At 45.5% G+C, this 26,641-nt stretch overlaps 1 protein-coding gene across 5 annotated transcripts in view; it reads left to right on the top strand.

Annotated features, from left to right (window-relative positions):
* Positions 1-26,641, top strand: part of EVL (Enah/Vasp-like) — a 146,356-nt gene that overhangs the window by 49,619 nt on the left and 70,096 nt on the right. Inside the window, exon 1 of one of the 5 annotated variants that reach the window (XM_027569455.2) lies at positions 22,318-22,536. The exons of the other annotated variants lie outside the window; for them this stretch is intronic. Within the exon in view, the coding sequence (XP_027425256.2) occupies positions 22,526-22,536 (11 nt within the window). The 5' untranslated portion in view covers positions 22,318-22,525. Of the gene's footprint in view, positions 1-22,317; positions 22,537-26,641 lie in introns of those variants that run through there. 5 annotated transcript variants of the gene reach the window in all.

Below are 26,641 nucleotides of genomic sequence, written 5' to 3'. Positions count from 1 at the left end.
TTTACCCACAAGGATTAGAAATTCGGTGGCAAGTTTTAGGTTCTTGATACTTTTATAACTTCCTTTGGGTTTTCTTGAATATATCAAGAGACTGGCCCCTGCACGTAACAGTTTAGAGAAGAAAATAGTCATTAACCAGGACACCAACTGAGCATGAGACGTGAAGGGAAAACAGATGATGAATAAGAACAGTCAGGCTTTTCGGAGAACCCACAGATGATAAACGCTGTTTAAACAAGGTTCCTCATCTACCCCATAATTTCAGTTTTTCTGGCTTTCCCACTATTGGTTAAGATGAAGTTCAGTCATTTTCTAATTACAGCAATCCTTATTAGGGTTCATAAGGTGGAACTGGAAATAAAATGAGTAACTCAGATGCACAGTTCAGGTAAGAGAGTGGCTGCTAAAGTATCTAGTAAACCCCACGCAGCAAAGTTCTAAAGAAACAGCAGCGGCGAGGCCCATCCCCCACACGGAGGGGTGGCTGGTGGTTTCTTTGCTGGGACTCAGCCGACATCTTAGCCCATCTCTTCTCTCTGGCCGTGCATCGGGGGTGGTGTGGCTGAGCCCGTGGCCTTGCTCTTGGCCTTGCTGGTCTCCGCCCCTGTGCGCGCTTGCCAGATGCCTCCGTACAGAGTGGTTGTGTTGCAGGCACTTTGCTCCCCTCTGCAGACTCTCACAAGCTCCGTTTGTTTCTCTGCTTTCTCTGTCCTGCTTGTTTTAGAGCACTTTAAAATTATTGTACTTTTTTCTCTTCTGAACGCCTCCTCACTCCTTGATCATAATACGCTGGGCAGTTACTCCTCTTCCCTCATGTGCTCCCTCTAGGCTAGACCAGCCTCGCCTCTGGGCTGCACTCAGGCTACATCTGCTCCTCTTGGATTTGCATTACTTCTGGTTCTCACTGTTTTCCCCACATTTGGACTGGAGACATTAGGGCACAGAGAGGGCAGAGGGTGGCTGCTCATGGCTCTTCAGAAAACTCACCTGGACAGACAGAACAAAATGATAAAACACAGCCTGACTCCCACACAGTGAATACAGTTCACTCCCAAGAAATTAAGCCTTTTTATGGATCTTCCTATCCTTTTGCTTTTACATTTTCCCAGTCTGCACCAAAGTGTGGCTGGCCAGACACCTTCCTTGGCACGTTAGGGACCAAGAGGAGAGGTTTCTCCTTGATGCTTCTCTGTTCCACCCTTCATGACCTTTACTACCTATGTTCTTAATTTGTTTGATCCATAAGTAGTTCTGTACCTCAGTTTCTTCCTCTTTCAGATTGGTATGATACCATAGGCAGGCTCCAATGCAAACAAAACCACGGATGTAATAATACATATAATAGCACGCTATAAGGTTACGTAATCAAGGGAATATATAATGTACAGTAATATGTGTTTAGAAATAGTTGCATTGTCATTGAACACAAACATGATTATTATTGACCATAAAGGCCCTCCCGTTGTTCCATTCGTCTCTGAGACCAGGAAAGCAATCAGTATTAATTAAAAGGAGAAAGTTATGGTTGGTAGAGCAGAGAGGAAACTTTTGAAAAGATGCTGAACTTTTTTCCGGAACTCCTGGTGTAAGATTATGCTCTAGTTAGCTGTGAGACATAGGGCAAGTTCTTCCCCCTGGGCTTGCAATGCCCTCCTTTGAATATGGTGATGGATAACCTCCATGTATACTTCACAGAACAGTTTGGATAATTGAATGATATAATACATCTGAAAGTACTTTGTAAACTGTAAATTGTGATGCAAAAAGCTGAGGGAGCAATGAGGCAGAGCGTGCTGTGGAATGCAGACCTGGGTTCCAGGAGGCCTGTGCTTACTGGGTGAGTGGTCTTGAGCTGCTCTGAGCCTCAGTCCTCTCGTGTTTAATGGAAATGATGATAAATGTGAAGGGCCCAGCACACAGTAGGAGCTCAATAAATGTCTTTAAAAAGAGATTGTATTAGAGGTATGTCCTGGATGTGACATTTTCAATTTTAACTGGGTACTGCTAAGCAGATTTCACCATGAACTTAGACCCCGTAAATAAATTCGTCTGACTTAGTGTATTTTCCTTGGTATTTTTGGTGAACTGGTTTTTCGTGTGCCAAATACAATGCCTGACTTAGAAAATTCTCTCTGAAAGCTTTGCTTTTGATTGGCAGAGAATAGAACATTTCATAAGGTGGAAATTAAGTACTCATTGATGGAGAACATAGACCAGTGCTGTCCATCAGAGACATAGCACAAGCCACAAATGCGAGCCACACGTGGAATTGTAAATATTTAGTAGCCCTATTAAGAAAAGTAAAAAGAACTTGGGCGCCTGGGTGGCTCAGTTGGTTAAGCATCTGCCTTCAACTCAGGTCATGATCTCAGGGTCCTGGGATTAAGCCCTGTGTCAGGCTCCCTGCTCAGTGGGGAGTCTACTTCTCTCTCTCACTTTCCCTCTGTGCTTATTCTCTCTCTCTCTCTCAAATAAATAAAATCTTTTAAAATAAAGAAAAGTTAAAAGAACAGATAAAATTAATTTTAATGATGTGGCTAACTATATCCAAAATAGTGTAATTTCAGCATGTAATCAAAGGAACAATTATTAAAGAGCTATATTGCCTGACTTTTTTATAGTAAGTCTTTGAAGTCTGGTATGTCTTTTAGGCCAATATCATTCCTCAGGACTGGCTACATTGCAAGAGCTCCTGCTTATGTGTGGCTTGAAGCTGTGGGATGAGACAGTGCAGCTCTGGAGTCCTGGGGAACTGAGATCTAGAAAGTGACTCATGGACGTCTATTACATTGTTGTGTTTAGCAAATGGACTTCAGAGTGCCAGCCAAACAGAATTCCCAGATTTATGCAGTGTTCCTTGCTCTGTATCACATTTCTGTGGATACTGGTAGTTTCCAAATACTCTCAGATTGCTCCAGATTTCTCCGTTACTGGCAAGAGCACAGTGGAGACGCTGCCTCCTGAAACCCCCTCGTGTGGGCTCAATGATCTCCTAGCAGGGCGAGGAGATGACAGTGCTTCAGCAGCAGTCCCTGGGCTGGGGGCAATTCATATGCTTTCTGTGGTGGGAAAGTCTCTTCTTGGAGGTCAGGAGCACCTTTGAGAAATTACTGGAAGTTATTAATACAGTCCCCTAAAAAAAGTACATGCTCAAACTACAGCACTGCATACAGTATCCGGGGTTGTCTGGGTTCCCAAAGCCCATCTGTGCACTGCAGGTGTAGAGCAGGATGCACACACGTGTTTGAATGTGCAAGGGATGGTTGGGGAAGAATGTACATGAAAGGAGCACCTAGTACTAGGACCCAGTACAGACACACCTGGTCTTCCTGCAGTTCCCAGGTACTGCAGGGTGTTTTTCCAAATTGAATGTTCGTGGCAACCCTGCATCCAGCAAGTCTGTTGGTGGCATTTTTTCAAGAGCTTCACATTTTTTCACATAATTCTCACAATATTTCAAAGTTTTTCATTATTATATTTGTTACGGGGATCTGTGATCAGTGATTATAATTCACTGAAAACGCAGATGGTTAGCATTTTTTAGCAATAAGATATTTTTAATTAAGGTATGTATATTGTTCTTGTTGACACAGTACGACTGGACACTTACCAGACTACGGTAGAGTGGGAACATGACTTGTGTGGGCCCTCACTTCGTTGCAGTATTTGCTCTATTGCAGTGGTCTGGAGCCGAACCTACAGTATCTCTCACCGTGTACGTCTAGTTGCCTCCTATTGAGGGAGCTGGGATCGGAATAAATATTGTAATTTTTCATGACATGTAATATTTCTTAAACAGCGATTTTGCTTAAACATGTACACATACACGCAAAACAACAACCCCTTGCTCTGGAATCCCGTGTGAAAAGTGTCCAGAGGACTTTGACCAAAGTCTGCAGGAAAATAAACATGGGTTGAGCACACTCAGGCTGGGGCTGCAGAGAGGAGCCAACCCAGGCCCTGCCCCAGCTCGCCCGGCCCCTCAAACAGCCCTCTGCAGCCCCCCGCCTCCAGCCAGGCCCTGCAGAGGTGCTGTGAGTGGGCTGCCGCACAGGGTTTCCCAGAGGACAGAACTGTGGTAATAGACACCGATGGATGTAGTGGGGGGGTGTCTGCCCCTCCGCAGGCCCCTTCTCTTCTGAAGCAGTTGGGGCAGAACCTTGATCAAGGGTGCATTTCCTGTCAGTGAACTCAGTGTTAAAAAGACGGAGATTGGGTGGGAGTAGAGGCGGGGTGTTACTAGCGAGAGCTGAAACCTTTTGTGAGGAGCGACAGTTTACGAACTCCTTGAGGCTCTGGCAGAGGGAGAAGCTGCATCGAGTCACTGCCTAATAGGTGACTTCAAGACCAGTGACTTTGAGAAGTTTCCATGGGAGTGTCGTGTGCGTGGACACCCAGAGGAGGCAGAGGCCAGCAGATTTGGGTGCCTCTTGTTAATATGGAAATATTTTAGGGGCATGTGTCAAAAACAAATGCATTGGTTCATAGATTCCAGTCCTGGATGACGGGATTTTTTTTTTTTTTCATTTTTAAATCCTGAACTCTGTTATTAGCTAGATATCCAGACTGATGAAATGGAAGTGGAAGTTGATTGGAGAGAGTGCTGCAAGCTAGGAAATGAGTGTCAGATGGTAGCCGTTGCTTGGAGGACGCACACCAGGGTCACATGGAACGTAATACCCCCTCTCTACTAAGAAGACCCCATTACTGTGTAAGTTAGTGAGAATAAGGCCACAGGGATAACTGTTTGGCTTTGGGACGGAACAGTGTAACTCCTGCAGACGTTGACACTCATGCTCAGTACTTGGGGTGCAGTCTGTGCAGGACCTTTCCTGACACCGCACTGAGTACGCTTTCTACATTAGGAACCAGTGCCCAGGGCCCCTGTGCAGGAGCCGGCTGGCGTCAGTACAAACGGCCGGTAGTATTATTAATAAAGCAGTGTTTTCAGCGTCCCACCTCCGTGACGAGCTTCTCTGGCCAGTGAAGTGGTCTGCTTTTGAAGAACCATTCCCATTCCTTGTTGTATTTAACCTTCATTAGCAGAGTAGAAATGAAGACACCCAGACAGACCAGTCGAGGCTTAGAATAGTTCTGGGGCGTCAGCTCCAGGCATGCTCCGGTGGCCTGTGCACCCAGCCCCTCACATGACTGAGGAGGGGAGCAAGGCCCCGAAAGGTGACCGGTCTGCCTGAGGCCTAGAGCAGGTGTAGTCTGTGCCCTGCTGCCCAGCCTGGTGCCCAGTCCCCAGCACCCCACGCACGCATCTGTGGGCTGTGCAGCAGAGATGTTAGCATGAGAGGGAATTAAATCACTTAACCTGCGAAACTGCTTGAAAAAGCAGTCTGGAAACTTGGACAAGATTTTTTAAGGATTTCGGGTTTTTGAAAATTAATTTATTAACAAAGTGATTTTCCTGTCAGCCTAGACTAAGGAACTAAGCTATCGCAGCTGCCCTCCTAGTAATGGTTTTTGTTGGCCATACTTGAAAGTAGTATCATCGGCTTCAGGACAAGAGAATTTTAAAATAGAATGGACATTCTTAGAGCAGGGAGTGCTCCTAAAGGTGATCTTGTGGCTCTTTGGCTGTCAGGGATGGGCGGGGATGCCCAGAGAAGCCAGGGACTCACCTGCAGTTAGATCCCCGATCCTGAGACCCAGGGAATGGAGCCCAGGCTGCAGTGCCTCTCTGTTCCTACGTCACTTCCTCAGCTTTTGAGGGCTTGCCTTCTTGTACCTAGTTTCTCCTTTGAGCTCACAGGAGCGTCCCTTCAGAGACTTGTCCTGCCTGCACAGACTGCAGGCGAGTCGAGGAACTGGTGTCTGGGGTGGGGCTGGCGTGAGGCACCTGCTGCCTACAAGAGTATTTACCATGGAGTTCTGCCTCTCTGCAAAGCTCTGGGGCCTTGGGTAAAGCACTTCTCTCTCCTAGGCTCCAGAAAGTAAGAATATTAATTTGTGCCTCACCCACGTCCCTAGTTGTGATGATTGGGTGTGCAACCAGCTTCTTTAAATGCAGATCACTATAGAAATGTAGAGGGTGCTCTGTCTGAGAGTAGAAATAGACCGACAGCTGCCCACTTCCTTCCTTTGCTGCTTCCTGTCCCCCCCTTTCTCTCTGCCTTCCTCACTCATAGCTCTGTCTGGTGGTGGTGCTCCTCCATGGAGACAGGAGTTTTTCTTGTCCCATCAGCCAGCCCCGTCGTCCTCCGTGCTCCTTTCCTGTGCTGCCCAGCTGCAGACCTGTATCCGTATAACCTGGGAAACCTGTCTGAGGTGCCGGGTCACAGGAGACCTGCGTTCAGGTTTCGGCCCCATCGCTAACTGACTGCAGCCTTTTGGACTAGTTGCTTCTCCTCTGCGGGCCTCAGTTTCCTTCACAACAGGCTTTCTCAGCCTGGCACAGTTGAGATTGGGTTGGGTCACTCTGTTGTGGGGGCTGTGTGTTGTGGGATAGTTTGCAGCTTCCTTGAAGCCACTGCTTTGTGTTACAGTAGCGGTCATAGTAATAAAATCAGTGCCCACTCTGCAGATGGTTTCGAGTATTAAATAAGGAGACTGAGATATCTTCTGGAACCTAGTACACTCTCTCTCCTGCCTTAATCCTCTGTTCCTGCCCCGTCTTCACAGTTGTCTTTTCTTTCTACCCAGACTGGCGAGGGCCCCCTGGGCCTCGCACCGTGCACTTTTCTCATCATCAAACTTGCCACATCTCATTGTCTTCTCGAGTGCAGGCATCTGTTTTATTTAACTGGATATCGTTGGTGTTCAGCATGGTGCATGTCATTTAACAGGTGCCCAACACATGTTTGTTAAATGACTAAATCTCTCATGTGGGTACAGTGCTTCTCAGTGTGCAAGGCACTTTGCCCATCCATCATCTCCACTGATCCTCACCAGAACTCTGTCAGCAGGAAAGCCCTGGAGTTGCTGCTTCCCTTTGGAGTGAGCACACCTTAGAAGGGAAGAAGTGGGGCTGGGAACCTCGGGTCCTGCCTTCCTCCTGTTCCATGCTGCTCACATGAGGAGCTTTGCGGGGGACTAGCCTTAAACCAAAGTGTTACTCTTTTCCTGCTCTGTCCTGCCCTGGGTATATTAGTAAGACTAAATCTGTCAGTGATGTCTGTTCTCCCTGTGTGTCTGTGTTTGTGGTTAACCAGCGGAATGAATCATGGAATGAATCAGTGAATTCCTGGAATGCTCTGAGCCCAGTGTGCACTGAAGACCTTAAGTAGTCTGGACAACTTTTTCCTCCAGCCGTATCCTGAATCTCATGAAAGCCAGGTTTACTACCAGCATAATTAGAGCAGTAGGTGACCCAGAAGCAGCTCAGAGCAGAAATCAAGTCTTCAGAGAAGACCTGTCTGATTTGATATGATTCTTTTTTCTTATCTTGTCACTGAAAACAAGGGTTGAAATTTCAAAGTGGAGGCTCCTTTTCTCCTTTAAAAGCCTCTGAGGCAGTGAGCCTACAAGACTGAAAACCTAAAGTGTCAGAAGAAGCCCGGAGACAGGATTTGCAAGAAGGCATTGGGTTATTTATTCTTCAGCAAACACAGTGCTGATTAAAAATTTTAACAGATAGTATAAAGGAATCCTGGTCTAAGCATCGGGAGGCTTGGTTTCCAAACTCAGTTGTGCAAGCACTGTTTGAGACCTTGGGCGGATCTCTTTCTGTCACATGACGTCAGTACTTTCATTTGGCCGTTAAACCCAAAGACAGAACGAGTCATAGAGCTGATAGGCCATCTTTGGCAATCACACAAAATCAAAGTCAAAGCAAGTCATTTTCTCCAGTTTCCTACAGTTGCCTGGCTGGCCTATGTCAAACCAACGTAGTTTTCCCTGTGGCTCCCCCCTCCTGAAAGCAAAAGCGTATCTCTTCCATCTCTGGACTCTAGTACCTAGCACAGTGCCTGGTTGTAGCCACTGGCCCTAAGCGTCTCCTAGGGATCACATGAAAGAAGGGTTCTTTCTTTCCAGGGAGCTCCATTTCAGAGGCCCAGAACAAGTGTTATGTTCCATTTATCTCTCCAAGCTGACGCCCCATTTTCCTCAGCCTGTCCTCCTGTGTTAGGATCCCTGTTGGCCTCATCAGCTCAGTCCCCCTTCCAGAATGCTTTCAGGTTGCCAGTACCTCTTGTATTATGATACCAAAAACTGATCTCAATATTCCATGTGCGGTCCAACCTGCAGAGAGAAAGGGTTACATACTCCACAGCCTACGTCCAAAATAGATGAGTGAAGGACCCCATACTGTTCCTGGTCGAGTTCTGAGTTCTGATGAGACATGTATGCAGTACCAACCGGCTCACCTCGGGATTTTTCAAGATGACTTATGGAGATGTTGGACACTTACAAGGAAAGTCCAGAAATCAGTTGTCAGTTGATGTCTGGGAAAGGCAATTCAATGGAGAAAGTACTGTCTTGTCAACAAATGGAGTTAGAACAATCAGACATCGATAGTGGGAAAAAAAAAATGAACTTCGGCCCAATCTTCACACGTTGTACCCAAGTTAACCTCTAAATGGACTCTAAATCCAAATGTCCAACCATGAAACTGCTGGAAGAAAACTTGCAACAAGTCTTCATGACCACTGGGTTAGGCAAATGGTCCACATGCGTAAGAACAAAAGCACCATCCAAAAAAGATAAAACAAGGCAAATTGGACTTAAATTAAAATTAAAAACTGTTATTCTGTAAAAGATGACGTTAGGAGAATGAAAAGACAAGAAACAGATTTGGAGAAAACATTTGCACATCACAAGGCCTTGTCTTCAGAATGTGTAAAGAACTCTCTGAGCTTAACAGTAAGAAAACAGCCCTGTGTTTTTAAGTGGTCAAAAGACTTAAGTAGACACATCACCGAAGAGGGTATACAGATGGCACACAAGCACGTGGAAAGATGCACAGCACCAGCTGTTATTAGAGAAGTGCAAATTAAAATTACAACGAGCTATCTGCATACGTGTTAGAATGTCTGCAATAAGAAAATATCGAGGACGCCAGAGGCTGATGGGGGTGCAGAGCAGTAACATCTCCCCTGCATTGCTGGTAGGAAGGAAAATGGTACAGCCATTCTGGAAAACAGTGCGACTGTTTCTTATAAAAATCACCATTTAACCCGGCAGTCTTAATTCTCTGTGTGTGCCCTATGGAAATGAAAACTTACATTCAATAAAAACGTGTACGTGTGTGCATGGCTGTTTATAACAGCCAAAACCAACTCAGACGTTCTTGAACTTAATGGAGAAGCAATTTGTGATATAGCCATACAACAGAAAACTAGCCTGCAAAAACAAAAAAAAAAGACAAAACTTAATAAACACAACTCAGATGAGTCTCAGAGGCATTATGCTGAGTGAAGGAAGCCATCTTAAAAAGTTACATGCCGTATGTTTCCATTAGTGTGGCCCTCTCCAGAAGAAAGGGCCTGAGCCGGAGAACACACCAGTGGTTCCCGGGAGTAAGTCGGGGGTGGGGGCGGGGGACCGACCACTCAGGGATAGCGAGAGGGAGTGTGGGGGGGGATGGGAGCGATCTCCCGTAGCAGTGATTGCACACATCTGTACAGGTGTTAGATTCATAGACATGACATATATTCAAAACCAAAACCAACAAAAAGTTCTGAGAAACAAAAAGCTCCAGTAATTTGAATGATGGAACATGGTTTCTCATTATTATGTTCCTCTGGATTGATTTAATTCATAGTCAACTAAATCCAGCCAAGTGTCCTGTTTTCTTCAAATGTTCAGTAAAACCATTAGAAACCATTGAAAGGAGGCACAAAGTTTGGAAACAGTAAAGTACTTGGCGTATGGCTTGAGAAATGAGTAGTCCTCAGGTCCAGTTCATAGATTCGCCTTGAAGCCCGAGTGCAGATACTGCACCTGCTGTGTGTGTTCTGGGGAGGCCTTTTTAGTCATAAGTGCCCTTGCCTCATTGTATTTTCTCTTCACTTTCTCGAAAGCTGAAATAATTTAGAATTGTCACCCTGGATGAGGTCCTTTCTACCGAGTCTTGTTTCTGATGGGAGCCAAAATGGTGGGTTGGTTTTCTCCAACAATCCTAAAGTCCCACTGTTAATTAATTTATTTTTTTAAAGATTTTATTTATTTATTTGAGAGAGGGAGAGAATGATAGAAAGCACGAGAGGGAAGAGGGTCAGAGGGAGAAGCAGACTCCCTGTCGAGCAGGAAGCCCGATGCGGGACTCGATCCCGGGACTCCAGGATCATGACCTGAGCCGAAGGCAGTCGCTTAACCAACTGAGCCACCCAGGCGCCCTCCACTGTTAATTTATAACCCATTTGAAAGCATTTTCAATCAGTGTTTGGAGCTTTTTTTTTTTTTTTAATCTTTATTTGAGAGAGAGAAAGAGCACATGTGGGGGTTGGGGAGGGGCAGAGGGAGCAGGGGAGAGAGAGAATCTCAAGCAGACTCCACACTGAGCGTGGAGCCTGACTCAGGGCTTGATCTCATGACCCTGAGATCATGACCTGAGCTGAAACCAGGAGTCAGACACTTAACTGGCTGAGCCACCCAGGACGGCCCTGGAGCATTTTTTAATAATGGCTTTATTAAGATATAATTTACAAACCACGAAATTCCACCCACTTAAAGTGTACAGTTCAGTGGTGTCAGTATATCCAGTCTTGCCACCATCACCACAATGTATTTGAGAACATTCTGGTCACCCCAAAAGCAAGCTCGGTACTCATTAGCAGTCACTCCCCAGGTTCCCCTAATCCCTTCCCCCAGCCCTAGACAACCACAGATCTGCTTCTGTCTTTATGGATTTGCCTGCTCTGCACATATCACATAAATGGAATCATAGAATATGTGGTTCTCTGTGACTCGCTTCTTTCCCTCCACCTGGTCTTCGTGGCTCATGCATGTTACAGTGCGCATGCACCACTGTCTGAGATGTTACGTTGCTCAAGTCCCTCTGTCCAAAGCAGGACTGACTTTAGTCCGTGCTCCTCAAGGGGACACAGAGATGTAGCAAGAGCAACACTGGGCTGGGATGATGAGAACTGGAGTCCACACCCCATTTCCCCGGTATCAACAAGGGTTATATTTGGGGAGGAAGGGCCAGGGGAGGTGAGAAGGGCCTTGATTTACCTTCTGTATCTTCTGTAGTTTGAGTTTTCTAACTTTAAACAAATACAACTTTAAAATAAGGGCCATCTGAGTGGGGAACTAATGCCTCCTGTTTTTTGTTTTTGTTTTTGTTTTTTTTTACTTTGTATCTCTCTATTTTAAAAAGTATCTAAGAAATCATGTATTTTTAAGTCTTCACTAGGATTGTTTATTTAACTATTTCTCCCCCAGATTTTTCAGTTACTTTACAGAGCTGAGTCTATAGTACATACATACATGGTCATGATTATTTTTTTCTAGTAATTAATATTCCTCTGGATCCTGATCACGTTTTTCTCCTTAAATTCTGTTTGTCTGATGTCAGAATTGCTAACCTGGTGTCCTTTTATTTATATTTGCCTTATAACTTTTCCATTTTTAAAGTTTCATTCTGGAATTATCCTTTCGTTTCAACTGTCTTGTGTAAACTGCATGACTCTGGTTCTTGTTTTTTATTGACTCCAACAATCCCTGTCTCTTGACCAGTGACTTGTAACCCAATTGTGGTAGATCACTACTATGACATGAGTACAGCTGCCTACAAACCAGGCCACGTGTGTTCCTGGGGGTACACTGAGACTTCCTGGGGCTACTCTGGCAAGGACAGTGTGAAGGAATCCATTCCCAGAGTTCCCGCTTCCATACATCCTCCATCCCGACACAATCTGACAGTGCCTGTGGCATGCTGGCTCCCCTTTCTCATGCCACCTTTCAGGATTCCTCTGTTCTCACTTGCGCAGAAGGGTACACCCCCGGGGCGCCTGGGTGGCTCAGTCGTTAGGCGTCTGCCTTCAGCTCGGGTCATGATCCCAGGGTCCTGGGATCGAGCCCCGCATCGGGCTCCCTGCTCGGCGGGAGGCCTGCTTCTCCCTCTCCCACTCCCCTGCTGTGTTCCCTCTCTCGCTGTCTCTCTCTGTCAAATAAATAAAATCTTTTTTTTTTTTTTAAAAAAAAGGGGCACTCCACCTGCCTTTCCAAATTTTAGGAAGAGTCAGTGCCTCGGGCTATCCCAGCCCTCAACAGACCAAACAGAGGACTAGTGTGAGGATGCATTGGCCCTGAAGGAGAGTCCTCTTGAGAGCCTGGGAAGCGGGGAGGGAGAATATTGAAGAGGGCAGCTTTCATTTCAGCAAGGCCACCGCACCACTCCTCATCTCTCTGGTTGTCTGTTGAAAATTAAAGACTTCAGAGGTGGTCTGCTCTCACTGTGATGTGTATAAGCATGTCTGAGTTGGAAAATTAGTTGAAATTTTTCTGATAGCAAGTAAATTTGATTTGGCTGAATAATTTGACCGAGTAAACAGGCTCTGCCAATTTTTTATGGCAGACCTTTCTCATAAATTGAAAGCACTTAGGGATGGCTGGCTGGCTCAGTAGGAAGAGCGTGCAACTCTTGATCTTGAGGTTGTGAGTTCGAGCCCAGCACTGGGTGTAGAGATTATTTAAAAATAAAATCTTCAGTGGTGCTGGGGTGGCTCAGTTAGTTGGGCATCTGACTCTTGGTTTCAGCTCAGGTCATGATCTGTGGGTCATGGGATCGAGCCCCGAGTTGGGCTCTGTGCTCAGCACAGAGTTGGCTTAAGATTCTCTCTCTCTCTCCCTCTCCCTCTGCCTCTCCACCTGCCTCTCCCCAGCTTGTGCACGCTCTCTCTCTCTCTCTCAAGTAAATAAAATCTTTTTTTTTTTTTTTTTTTTTATAAAGAAAAGAGCTGAGGCGCCTGTGTGGCTCAGTCAGTTAAGCGTCTGCCGTCGGCTCAGGTCACAATCCCAGGGTCCTAGGATCAAGCCCCACATTGGGCTCCCTGCTCAGCAGAGAGTCTGCTTCTCCCTCTGACACTCCCCCTGTTTATGCTCACTCGCTCGCTCTCTCTCAAATAAATAAAATCTTAAAAAAAACAGAAAGAGCTTAAGCTCACATATTAAGTTGTGTTTGTAAATTTAACATACTTAATGCACATAACACCACATATAATGTTTCTAAATGTTAAATCCTTTGCAACCATCTAAACTTACCAGGAAAAATTATGATGCTATCTGAAAAATATGCAACAGGATACATAATTTTCCTAAATATTTCTAGAGGGTACACAAGCAGAAAAAAATTGGAGACGAGAGTACTAGCACTTGCTTCTGCTGTCTTATTCTATATTTTCTCTCTATATATGTTTTTAATGCTTTTTCTCCTGTTTTGTTTTTTTTTTCTCCTGCCCCACCTTCTGGGTACATCTATTAAATTTTCTTCAAACAAATTGGGCGCCTGGGTGGCTCAGTTGGTTGAGCGACTGCCTTCGACTCAGGTCATGATCCTGGAGTCCCGGGATCGAGTCCCGCATGGGGCTCCCTGCTCAGCAGGGAGTCTGCTTCTCCCTCTGGCCCTCTCCCCATGTGCTCTCTTTCTCTCACCCACATTCTCTCTCTCAAATAAATAAGTAAAATCTTTAAAAAAAATAATAAATTTTCTTCAAATTCAAAATCTTACATTCTATTTTCATTCTCCCAGTTGCTACTCCTAACTTATTGTGACCCCTGCTTACACTTTTTTTTTTTAAGATTTTATTTATTTGAGAGAGAGACAGAGAGAGCGCACAAGCAGGGGGAATGGCAGGCAGAGGGAGAGGGAGAAGCAGGCTCACCGCTGAGCAGAGAACCCAACGTGGGGCTCAATCCTGGGACCCTGGGATCGTGACCTGAGCCGAAGGCAGATGCTTAACTGACTGAGCCACCCAGGCGCCCCACTTAGACTTATTTTTGTTGTCATTGATTTAAGGCTTCTCAGTGTCCATGGCCTCCTCAGTCTTTAGTATTCTCTTACCTCCCTCTGTTCCACATAGACTAATACCCACACATACAAGAGTTGGTGTATTTGGAATTTCTGTCCTAAGTTATAGATACACTTTCTTTGAAAATGGTTATTGATTATCATTGCTTATCAAACAATTAAACCTCAGGCAATAAGAAACTTTACTAGATTTTTGCTTGCCCCAGTTTTTTTAACTATTTTTTAAAACCGTTTTAATCTGCAATTCTGTGCTATTGAGTACGTTCTCAGTGTTGTGCAGCCAATCACCACAATCCAGTTTCAAAACATTTTCATCTCCCCTAAAGGAAGCTCCGTACTCGTTAAGCAGTCTCTTCCTGTGCCTTCCCCCGCTGCCATTAATTATATTTTTTTATGTTTTTTGATGTTTTGACATCTTTGGGGGACCTTGCTAACTGGGGAGAGGCTCACAGAGCTAGCTAATTCCTACTTGGTGGGGCCACCTTTCATGTACAAGCCAACCCATGCCAGTCCACAGCCCTAACCCCTCCTTTATCTGACTCCCAGTCCCCAAGCCAGGATTTCCCCTGCCCGAAACTACCCCGAACAACTAGGGACAGCCCCGCAAGCCTACTAGAATTATTCAAACTAGCAATTCTAATCTGCTTAGCCTGCCCTGCCTTTCCTACAGAAACCCCCAGAAAGGCTGTGGCCTGTGCTTTCCCCTTGCTCCTTCCTGCCTCCTGAAAACGTTGGTACTTCCCTAATACCATGCCTCTTGTTTCAAGGGGAGCTGTGAATAACATTAAACTTTTCTTTTAGTGGCATTGTCATCATTCGGTCACCTTTATAAACTAAGACCCAGGCACAAATTATTGCTGCCACCCACAATGACACTAATCTGTGTACAGAAACAGGAACAGAGATCAAATATGTATTTCTTATTATATCTCACAGGTTGCTTCATTAGTTCTTTTTCTTCCATCTTTTATAGTGCTTGCACTTCTCAGAGATGTTCTGATTTTCCCCTGTGAGTTCATCATTATTTCCGTGGAACATTCAGTTGACTTGGCTAGTAATGTCTGTCTGTGCTGCAGATGAGTTTGGCCAGGAGCTTGGTTGGGATGGAAGTTACTTGGGGCAGAGTAGATTCAAGCATTCCCTTTCCAAATGCTGACGTTTGAAAAACAAGACCATGTCAGTACCTTCTCTGTACACTAGTGATTCACATACTTCTTGAGTACCAGTCTTTTCAGCAGAACAGCTTAACAAACATTCTGAACACACAGTATGTATACCAAGAATTGTGCTGAGCACAACTGGTGATAAAAGATGAATAATGAAACATGGTAGCCCCTCCCTAAGGACAATCATCTGTGACACTTAAATTGATAATATTGTAAAATGCAGGAGAAACACAACAGCAGGAATAATTTTGTCTATCTTGGGGGCTCAGTAAACACTTCATAGAAGAGGTGATATGTAAATTGGGTCTTGAAGGGCAAACCCAGGTGGACTGCATTTGGTTGTGCAGCATTGCCAGGAGATTTTCATAATGTGTCACTGATGGTAAGTAATTCTGTGCAGCCATTTCTCCATCCCCTTTTCCTCCACTCCTAGGACACGAGGACTTTCTACTCAGAACACTGTTATTTTTTTTTTTAACACAAATTCTCATGAAAAACTCGTATTAGAAAGCAAAATTTTTTTCTGTATTTCTTAGTCAAAGACACTTTTATGCTCAAACATCCCACAGAGAGGGAGTAGAAGGGAGAACAGTCTGTTTACAGAAAAAGAAACTAAGATCTACAGAAATTAGATGATTTTCCCCAGCCACAAAACAAGGCTTTGAATTTGATCTCTTAAGTAAAGTGGCCTGTAATATAGCTCCCTGATCCGTTGTCAACCGTTCTGCTCTCTCATGGGACCTAGACACATGGAAAACGCCTCTTTCAATCAAAGTCAATACAAGTTGTCAGTTACTGAGCATTTACTATGTTCAAGATGCAAAGCCAAATGCCTTAGTATTTGGTATCCTGTGTGAGATTTGGTGACCTTCCCATTCATTCATACATTCATCATGCAGTCAACATTCACCCTGACCTGCTACATCCTAAACAGTGTGCTAAGTGCTGAGCTCAATTCATAGGAACACATTATAAGGTGGGGCCTTAAACAAAACATTACTTAATGCTCTCACTGACTAGTTCTTCAGATACTAACAGCTCCTATCCCATTTTTCCAACATTTTCTATTGCCTTGTCACAATTGATTTAGGAATTGGCGTTGTACCTGCAGTTCATAGTTACAAACATGGACAGTCCTTTCATTGAACAGATGAGGAAACTGGGACTGAAAGTGGGGAAATAAATGCCCTAGGGTGTATAGCATGTCAGTAATAGAGCATGGGCTAGAATCCGTATCTCATAACACCCTCGCCAAAAATCTTTCCATATTTCTTACTCCTCATAATTCACGTAAGTGCCTTATTAAAGCTAGATGACAGGGTTAAAAGAATGCCCCCAGAAGGATCACTCTTAACCTCTTATCTACTTATTGAAACCAAGAAAAGACAGCAGTAACATAACTGGGGGACAGCGGAGATGAAGGATGGAAATGAAAAGCATATTCTTACAGTGAAGATGTTTACACTCAGGCTAACATCTTCAGGAAATGCTCAGAAAATGAAAGAGAATGCCCTTTGGTAGTTTAATAATCACTGACTTCTGCTTCAGGAGTGGACAGAGGAATGATTGTGGACTTGCTGTCTTGACAAAAAAAAAAAAAAACTATCAAACTGAACAAAATAATATGAAGCACCTGAATATATGGATACTGAAACTCACATAAAATATTAAATTCTTGCTGTTTTCTGGCATTGACAGATAGCACAGGACTCTGAGTCTTGAGTAAAGAAACATGATAAGCCCCACAGTGACTTTGGCTTTCTGCCTGGGGCCTCTTTCTGGTTTTGGCACAGAATGTTGGGGCTCAAGCTGAAAGTTGATCTTAATGAGCTCAGAAGGCAGATATTGGAATTCTAGGCTACCGAAATAGCTGGATGTTACAGGACAAATAGAGAAAAGGAAGGCTTGTGGTAGGAGCAAGGATAGAGTTTTGTGGAGGGATTCACTTTGGGTTGTTGGCTGAGGGCTGACTGGCTGTGCATGTGTAGAATGAGACTTGTCTATGAGGTCCAGCACAGATTGCCTGTGGTAGGGCTAAGGACTGAATGATGATGCCAAAGTTCATGCAGTGCTGGGAAATGTAGGAGATTCTAGTCATCCAGATGAAGAGACCTCACTGAGCACCTCAGGCTTTCAGTTGAGACCCCAGAACAGCCATACTTTAGGAGTGGGGACTGTGCCCTTAAGTAAGGGCCACACCCTGGGGCTAAGTTCAAAATGGAAATAGAACTTAAAAAAAGAATTAATACACACTTGACCTCACCAAAAGAATCTGCCAGTAATTTACCTGCCTGCCAGGACAAAATCAGTGCCCCTAAAGGAAGACTGTATTACCCAGACTCTCTGCAGTTTATCATCACAATGTCTAACATACAAACATAAATTAGTGGACATATAAAGAGTCAGAAGATGTGGCCCCTACTTAAGAGGGAAAAGCAATCAATAGACCCTGAAGTGACTCTGAAGTTTGAATTTGCAGGCAAGTACTTCCAAGTTGCTATTATACATACATTCAAAGACTTAGAAGATGGATAAAATGAGTAAACATACAGAGAAATGGAAATTGTAAAAAACTTACCAAATAAAAATTCTAGTACTAGATGTGAAATTTTAAAATTCACCAGATGAGATCAAAAGTGGATCAGAGGGCGCCTGGGTGGCTCAGTCGGTTAGGCGACTGCCTTCGGCTCAGGTCATGATCCCGGAGTCCCGGGATCGAGTCCCGCATCGGGCTCCCTGCTCAGCAGGGAGTCTGCTTCTCCCTCTGACCCTCCCCCCTCTCATGTGCTCTCTCTCTCTCTCATTCTCTCTCTCAAATAAATAAATAAAATCTTTAAAAAAAAAAAAAAAAAAGTGGATCAGAGATTGTATTAAAAAGGGTTAGTGGGGGCGCCTGGGTGGCTCAGTTGGTTAAGCGACTGCCTTCGGCTCAGGTCATGATCCTGGAGTCCCAGGATCGAGTCCCACATCGGGCTTGAAGCAGGGAGTCTGCTTCTCCCTCTGACCCTCTTCCCTCTTGTGCTGTCTATCTCTCATTCTCTCTCAAATAAATAAATAAAATCTTAAAAAAAAAAAAAAGGGTTAGTGGACTTGGACACTGATCAATAGAAATCACCTAATCTGAAAACCAGGGAAATAATACTGAAAAAAGTTAACAGAACCTTGGTGACTTTGTGGGATGATACCAAGAGGTCTGCATGGGTGTGATTGGAATCCTGGAGGAAGAGGAGAAAGGAAATGGGGCAGAAGAATAATGCTGGAAGAAATAATTACCAAAACCTTCCCAGATTTGCTGAAAAACCTTAACTCACATTCCCAAGAATCTCAGCAAACCCCTAGCAGAAAAAATACAAAGAAAACCACACTTCAGCACATCATAGTCACACTGCTGGAAACCAAAGAAAAGGAAAATACCAAAAGTGGCCAGAGGAAATATGATACATCATATACAGAGAATGATGATACAAATGATGGATGACTTCTCATCAGAAACCATGGATGTCAGAGCGAGTAGAACATTTTTTTTAACCTCTAAAAGAAAAAAAAAAACCTCAAAGTTCTCTTTTCAGAAAAAAGTACCTTCAAGTGTGTTGGCAAAATAAAAGAGTTTTTCAGGGGCACCTGGGTGGCTCAGTCAGTTAAGTGTCTGCCTTCGGCTCAGGTCATGATCTTGGAGTCCGAGGATCAAGCCCCACATCGGGCTCCCTGCTCAGTGGGGAGTCTGCTTCTCCTCCTCCCCTCACCCCGCTTGTGTTCTCTCTCTCACTCTCTCTGTCTCTCTCTCTCTCAAATAAATAAAATCTTTTTTAAAAAAAAAGTTTCTCAAGTAAAAGAAAACTAGTGGATTTGTTGCTGTTGTACCTGATATATACTCCTCAGGCTGAAGAAAAATACCAGGAGACTTGGATGTTTAAGAAGGGATGAGGAGGGGCACCTGGGGGGGCTCAGTCATTAAGCGTCTGCCTTCGGCTCAGACCATGGTCCCAGGGTCCTGGGATCGAGCCCCCCATCGGGCTCCCTGCTCTGCGGAAGCCTGCTTCTCCCTCTTCCACTCCCGCTGCTTGTGTTCCCTCTCTCGCTCTGTCTCTCTCTGTCAAATAAGTAAAATCTTAAAAAAAAAAGAGATGAGTACTAGAAAGGAAAGTAAATGAGTAAATATGGAAGACTATTATTAAAAATATGTATATTTGTATATATGTGTGTATGACCATTTAAAGCAAAAATTTGTAACATAGTGTTAACTATATAATGCGTGTAGTGACTGTTGTGAAGGATGGGAGTGCATGTATACAATTGCTGTGTACTTAGCGCTTACATGAAGTGGTACCATAGTAATTCTAAGTATGCTAAGTACAAAGTTAGGATATGTATTGCAATCCCTAGAAAGACTGCTAAAAAATAATGTAAAGAGATACAGCTAAAAGTCAAAAGACAAATTAAAGTGGAATTCCAGAAAGTAATTAATTTACCCAGAACAATGCAGGAAAAGAGAAACAGGGAAACCAAAACAGATGAGACAGATAGAAAACAAATAGCAAAATGGTGGACCTATATCCAGCCATATCAATAAATTACACGTAAATGGACTAAATACTCCAGTTAAAAGATAGAGATTATCAGACCAGATGAGAAAGCAAGACTCAATCGTATACTGTCTGTAAGGGACACTCTTTAAATACAAAAGGACAAGGGGCTGAGAGTAGAAGTGTAGAATGCAGAACGATGCTACCACCCCACCCTCATCCCCAGAAGCTGTGAATACGTTATTTTATGTAGCAAAAGGGACTTTGCAGATATGATCAGAGTGATGCACCTTGAGATGGGGCAACTATCCTGCTTATACAGTGGCCTGTTCTAATCACCGTGAGTCCTTAAAGGCAGAGAACCTAAAAAAGAAAAGAAAAGAAAAAAAATGGTAACTGTGTGAAGTGTGGGACATGTTACTTAGCTTGACCATGGTGATTATTTCACAGGGCATACATCTATCAAAACATCAAGTCATATACCTCAAATATAAATTATATATATAAATATTTTTTTCAGTTACACCTCCATAAGGATGGAAAGAATAAAAGCCCCTCTCCCTCCACAAAACCCAGATCTGACCACGAGAAGAGCTAGCAGGGAAGACCCTTTCCTGGCTGCGGTCAGGAATAGACCCTTAGTGGGGGAGAAGAAGTTGTAGTGGCACTATGCCTCAGTTTGCAGGCAGAGGAAGCGGCCATGAGGAAGGAGTGTAGGGGCCTCTCGGAGCCAAAAAAGGCCAGGGAATCATTCTCCTCTAGAGCCTCCAGAAGGAAAGCTAGCACTTCCAACACCTTGATTTTAGCTCAGACCCTTGAGATCTATGTCAGACTTCTGACCTATTACCTCACAAAACTAAGATAATAAATTGGTGTTATAAGCATTAAGTTTGCAGTAATTTGTTACAGAAGCAACAGAAAACCAGTGCAGGGTGGAGAAAGATGTATCAGACAATAGGAAAACCCAAATGGCTACATTAATACCAGGTAAAGTAAACTTAAAGACAAAAAGTGATACCAGTGATAAAGAGGGACATTTCATACTGATCAGAGGGTCAGTTCATCAGCCATAAAAGCATATATGTACCGAACAAGAGCTCCAAAATACATGAAGTAAAAATGGACAGAATTAAAGAGAGTAATAGACAAATCCACAATCACCCGTTGGAGACTTTAAACCATTCTCTCAGCAGTTGATAGAACAATAGGACAAAGCAAATCAGTAAACCAGTAAGGACTTAGATCTGAACAACACTTGACCTAACTGACATTTTTAGAACACTATACCCAAATTTAGCACATACGTCCTTGTGCACACGGTACATTCACCAAGATAAACTACATGCTGGGCCATTAAACAAGTCTCCATAAATTTTAAAGGATGGAAAGGCTACCAGGAAAAACAAAAGAAGTTATACTAAGTATGTTCTTTGACCACAAAAGAATTAAATTAGAAATAAGTAACAATAACAGATGTTTAAAAAACACCAAAGAGGGGCGTCTGGGTGGCTCAGTCTTTAAGCATCTGCCTTTGGCTTGGGTCATGGTCCCAGGGTCCTGGGATCGAGCCCCGCATCGGGCTCTCTGCTCAGCGGGAAGCCTGCTCTCCCTCTCCCACTCCCTCTGTTTGTGTTCCCTCTCTCGCTGTCTCTCTCTCTCTATCAAAATAAATAAATAAAATCTTTAAAAAATAAAATAAAAAAACACCAAAGAGTGAGAAATTAAAATGCTTCTAAATAATCCATAGATAAAAGAAGAAATCATATGGAAAAATAGAAAATATTTTGAAGTAAAGGAAAATGACAAGCACAGTTATGTCAAAATTCATGGTTTGCTCCTAAAGCAGTGCTCGAAGGGAAAGGCATATCTTTGCAAGCCTCTTGAAAGACATGTTCAGCATTCAGAGTGCTTTTAGCTGTCCAGTGAGAACTGCTCTTCCTTTCGGACAGTACTCTGGGCAGCTGTTTTTCACTGTATCGATCGTAGCATTTTAATACATGTGTTCATTAGCATTCCAGTGTCTTTCTGGACTCCGAAAGCCCTTCAAGGACTTTAAAGATTGCCATCCTCTTCAGCGTTCCGTCTCTTGGTTCTGGCACAAGGCCTGAAAGAAAGATTGGGAATGAGCCTCATCTCCACGACAGCCCGGTGGAGGCGGGCAGGGTCAGGCTGTGAGCCCCACCCCATGGCCGAGGAGACCGAAGCCCCAGGTCACTGAGTGAACAGGTGACAGAGCCAGTTTTCCAGTATTCCTCATGCATTTCCCTGGCAGGCCCTCAGCTGCTGACGGAGCTGTCAGGGTTAGAAGTGTCTCCTCAACGGAGGGGCAAAACTGATACCAAAGTCACTATTAAACCTTCAGCAGCTATCAGAACATCATCATGTAGCCTTCTTGCTTCGGAGGATCGGTGAGGGTACTTCTCAGTTCTCGGAGGCTTTTCATAAAGCCTGGAGGACGCCGTCTACACTGACCCCCACTTTCTGCGGCAGGTGGGAAAAGCGAGTCCTGGATGTGTCGGGGGGCTGTGGCCGAGCGGGGAGGCAGTGAGCAGGTGGGGGAGCCCACAGCCCCACAGGTCCCACCCCCAGCCTGCTGCTGCACCCTCACAGGAAGTGCTTCAGGGCTTGAGGCCGGGGCCTGGGGGTTCCGGGTGGTGCAGTGGTTGCGCCGCCCACGCCAGTGAGGCTCTGCGCACTGAGCCTCTCGTTTCTCTCTCTGCTCCCTAGGTTTCAGTTTGTAACTGGGGTTTGTTTCCCCTTTGTCTCTGGTGCAGCTTCCTTTTCCTGTTTGGTTTTAAGTAGAGTCTAAAAATCAAGTTGCTGCCCTCCGAGGGTCTGTGGTCCTCTGATCGGCATAGGCTGTGGGAGTACAGGACTCACCTCCTCAGATTTCCCTGTGCTAAAGCCTTTCAGCCATGGCCACGGGGTGAGTATGGGGACCAAAAAGGGGACAGAGGAATGTCAAGAGGAAACCTAGACTCATAATGGCGTAGAGCTGAAGGGACCATAGAAATCATCCCAGATCCCCTTGCTATATTAATGGGGAGATCAAGGACTAGAGGGCTAGGGACTTACCCAGGGTCACACAGCAAGTTGGTCACAGAGCCCACCCACTCTCCATCTGCTGCTCTGTCATTTCACGGGCCCATGGCTCCTGATGTCTGTGATCTTTAATGGCTTCTGTGTTGAAAGCCTTACTCAGAAGTCAGCTGCCTCAGATTGTAGCGGGGGTCTCAACCATCTAAGGGGGTTGTGGTTTGGCTCTGAGGTCTTTGGCTCTTCTCTCCAGAATGGCCTAAAAACACTCAGGTTGTTTTCTCTAAATACTGGGCAAAGAGGGGGCGCCTGGGTGGCTCAGTTGGTTAAGCGACTGCCTTCGGCTCAGGTCATGATCCTGGAGTCCCGGGATCGAGTCCCGCATCGGGCTCCCTGCTCAGCGGGGAGTCTGCTTCTCCCTCTGACCCTCTTGGATCTCGTGCTCGCTCTCTCTCTCTCTATCTCATTCTCTCTCTCAAATAAATAAATAAAAAATCTTTAAAAAAAAAAATACTGGGCAAAGAGGGAAGCACTGAGGTTCCTTTTTTAGTAGAAACTTCATGAACTGACTAGCAGAGTCCTGACCTGCTTGAGAGGCTGGTGACTGACTCAGGCCATCGGCCGCTCAGACTCCTGCTCAGTCCGTGTGTAGGCGACAGCCAGTCCACATTGTGCACGTCTAATTGTGAGTGCACTCTCTAAAGATGGGGTGGCACTTTGGATGTGATTGTCCCCACCGTGCGACCCCATGAAAGATTGTAGGTGATAAGACAGTTTCATCCTCTGGGATTTTTGATGTTTGCTTGATTAACTCATTACAGCTTTGTGTCTCAGCATGAAATGATAATCCCTCACCTTACAAAATACTTCACAGTTTCCAAAGTGCTGTTTCACCAGTTTTCTTACCTGGTTCTTTCAGCCGCGTCGGGCGGATCAGGAAGGTGCTGTCACTCCTGCTTTGAGGAGGAAGAAGCCTAGCCTCTGGAAAGCAGTGGCCCTGGCCCAGGGTTGCACGGCTAGGAGAGGCAGGACAGCCGCACCCTGCGTTTTTTCCAGGGCTCCACACAGGCGCTCTGGAAGCATTTGGCGGTGAGCTAATAACACCGGCCCTACAGGAAGTAGCTCTTGGCGGATACTTCTTAAGCTCAACAGAAGCGGGTATTTGGTGAGGGGGCGCAGCAGCCTTAGCCGGGCTCTTGGAACCCTTTCCTCTAGGCCCAGTCGCCAGAGCCAGGGAAACCCGCTGTCTCTTTATGGTTGGCTTTATTCCTGCTCCTTTGCAACCGGGTTTCTATCATTTTAGTAATTTTCCTTTAACTTTAAAGGACTTGTGGGTGGAGCTGTGGAGAACAGAATACTTTCAAAGGCATGTGAACTTCCAGAGTGGGTAAGAACCAGAGTCGTTTTCAGCTGTGAATTACAGTGTGAAAAGCCCAGGCAATTTGCTCTATCCTGTCAACTGCTGCTGCAGAAAAATGAATCTGAAGTAAATGGGGAGGAAGCAAAACAGTTTTTTTAAAGGTCTTTTAAAATAGTAAGAGTCTTAAGAGTTTTCCATCTTGAAAGGCCCTTAGAGACGATCCACAGTCGATCATCCAGGTTAGTGGTGCTTTAGGCCTTTTACCCTCCACTTCAACCAAATTAACTGTCTTTTTTCTTGTTTAAGTATTATTCAGTATTTCTTTGAGGGGGAAAAAAATGTGTATTGTTCGCAGTGTTGGTTTTGAAGTCTGAAAACTTCCTAGCGAGTCCAGTTCTGAGGTGTACAGATCAGGAAATGGAGGCCCCGAGTCCAGGCAGGACTGGTCTGGTGACTGAACTAGTGGCCCAACCAGAGGGAAAGCCCAGGTGTCCTGCACCTGCCTCCCCATGCAAGGCTGGTGGGGCACCATCGGTAGCTAGAAAACCTGCAAGCTTTTTGGTTCTCCTCCTGCTGACCTAACGGGAATATAACATCTAGGTTCCAGAGTCACCGTCGTGCCTGTGGTGGGGATCCACGGGGCCTTCAAACAATGAAAACTTGTCTTCCAGCCCCCACTCTGGCCACCCATAAGCCAAGAAACGTTTCCCCGAGTGCTTAGCCGTGGGCTGGGAGCGGGAGTGCGCCGAGCCCATGGCTGTGTCCAGCCTGCTCTCACTGGCAGCGTTGCCTTTCATTCTGTCAGCAGTCCCGCGGGCAGCAAGTCTGGTTTTTATTGCTTCCATTGCACAGAGGAAGAAACCAAGTTAGAAAAGGAGCACCTTGCCAGGAAACGTAGCCTTGAGCCCCTGGCTCCTGACTCCAGAGGCTTTATTCTTTGCCCTTCCGCACTGACTGAGAGCCGGTGTCTGCTCAGAGATGTAGAGACACACAGGGGTGGGGAGACCGCACTCAAGAGTGGAGAGCCGCGAGTCCCCAGCGCCATGCGGCACACACAGTGATGAGTGTAGACGGGCGGGGCAACAGGAGCTGAGAAGTTGGGGCTGCCAGGAACGACTCTGAGGAGAAAGTGGGACCTCGGGTGAACTCTGAAGGATAGCGCATGATCTTTAGGAAGGAACCAAACAAGCATCCCGGTCAGCATCGGCCAGCGGCTGCTCTAGGTCCCAGGGAAACAGGGGAACAAGACAGGCCGTCTTGACCTGAAACTGCACTGGAGGCAGGGTAGGGAGGAGAGTCAAGAACACGTAAGCCAAAGATAAGAGAGAGACCAAACAGTACCAGAGGCTGGTCGCAAATGACTGGGCACCAGGTGAAGGACATTTATTCAGACACCTCAGCCATCAGGTCACGAGGCCACCCTGCAAAAATCTGGAGATGGAACATGAGGTGGGGGCATGTGGGGAGAGACGGCAAATGTAAAGGCCCTGACAGGGGAACAGTTTGGTGGGGTCAGGGGTCAAAGAACAGGGAGGCTGAAGCTACATGAACCAAGGGAGAGGGAAGGGTGATACGGGCCGAGAAGTGGACATGCCTTCTCACACAGAGCCGGCAAGCGTGGTGAGGACGTTCGATTTTATTCGTTGTGTCTCAGGAAGCCTTTGGAGGGTGGTTAGCACAAGGAAAGGCATCCGATGGAGATTTAGGAAACTCATTCGGGCCACTGGGTGGCTAATGCTATGTGTTGTGACAAGAGTGGAGGCAGGAAAACCTCCGGGCACGCTTGCGGTCGTCCAGGTAGGAGGGGGCAGCTGGGCCTGGGGCTGGGGCGATCAGTGTAGGTGGGGAGCGGTGGCCGGATTCGGGATGCGCTTTGGAGGTACGGCCTCCAGGACATCCTGCTGGGTCACCTGTGGGTATGAAGGAAAGTGAATCAAACCAGACTCAGGTGGCCTGTGGTTTCTTTTGCCACAGTGGGGGTGGGGGGCTTGATGTAAGCAGCTGGAGTGCCAGCTGGGGGTTCCGTAGGGTTTTTGAGCCTGTGCAAGACAGGCTCCCGGTAAATGTCAGTCAAACAAGTCTGCACTAAGTGGGAACCAGCTGATCCCAGAGTGCGGTAGGAAAGGCTCCGGGAGAGTGTCTGCCCCTTTCCAGTGGAATCAGCTAATTTCAGTCCCTTCCCTTGTCTCCCTCTTGTCCTTATTGTGCTTGGCTGGTGTTTTGTTTTTTCTAAAGGCTTATCACCTTCCAACATACTACATAACTTATTTTTTTTTAAACCTACATTGTGAAGTTCCTTTTTTTTTTTTTAAGATTTTATTTATTCATTTGAGAGACAGAGAGAACACAAGCAGCGGGAGAGGCAGAGGGAGAAGCAGAAAGCAGACTCCCCACTGAGCTGGGAGCCAGACATGGGGCTCAATCCCTGGACCCGACCTGAGCCAAAGGCAGACGCTTAACCGTTTGAACCACCCAGGCGCCCCTTACTTATTATTTTTATTATTTATCCATCTCTCCACACCTGTAGAATCTAAGTTCCAAGAGGGGAGGGGCTTCTGTCTGTTTTTCTCACTGATGCAAAAACAATATACATTTATCAAATTGCTGGATTTAATTAACTACTTCTGATGTATGG

Source organism: Zalophus californianus, chromosome 6, assembly GCF_009762305.2.
Source record: "Zalophus californianus isolate mZalCal1 chromosome 6, mZalCal1.pri.v2, whole genome shotgun sequence".
Classification (NCBI taxonomy): domain Eukaryota; kingdom Metazoa; phylum Chordata; class Mammalia; order Carnivora; family Otariidae; genus Zalophus; species Zalophus californianus.
This window is presented reverse-complemented; position numbering and strand designations above follow the sequence as displayed.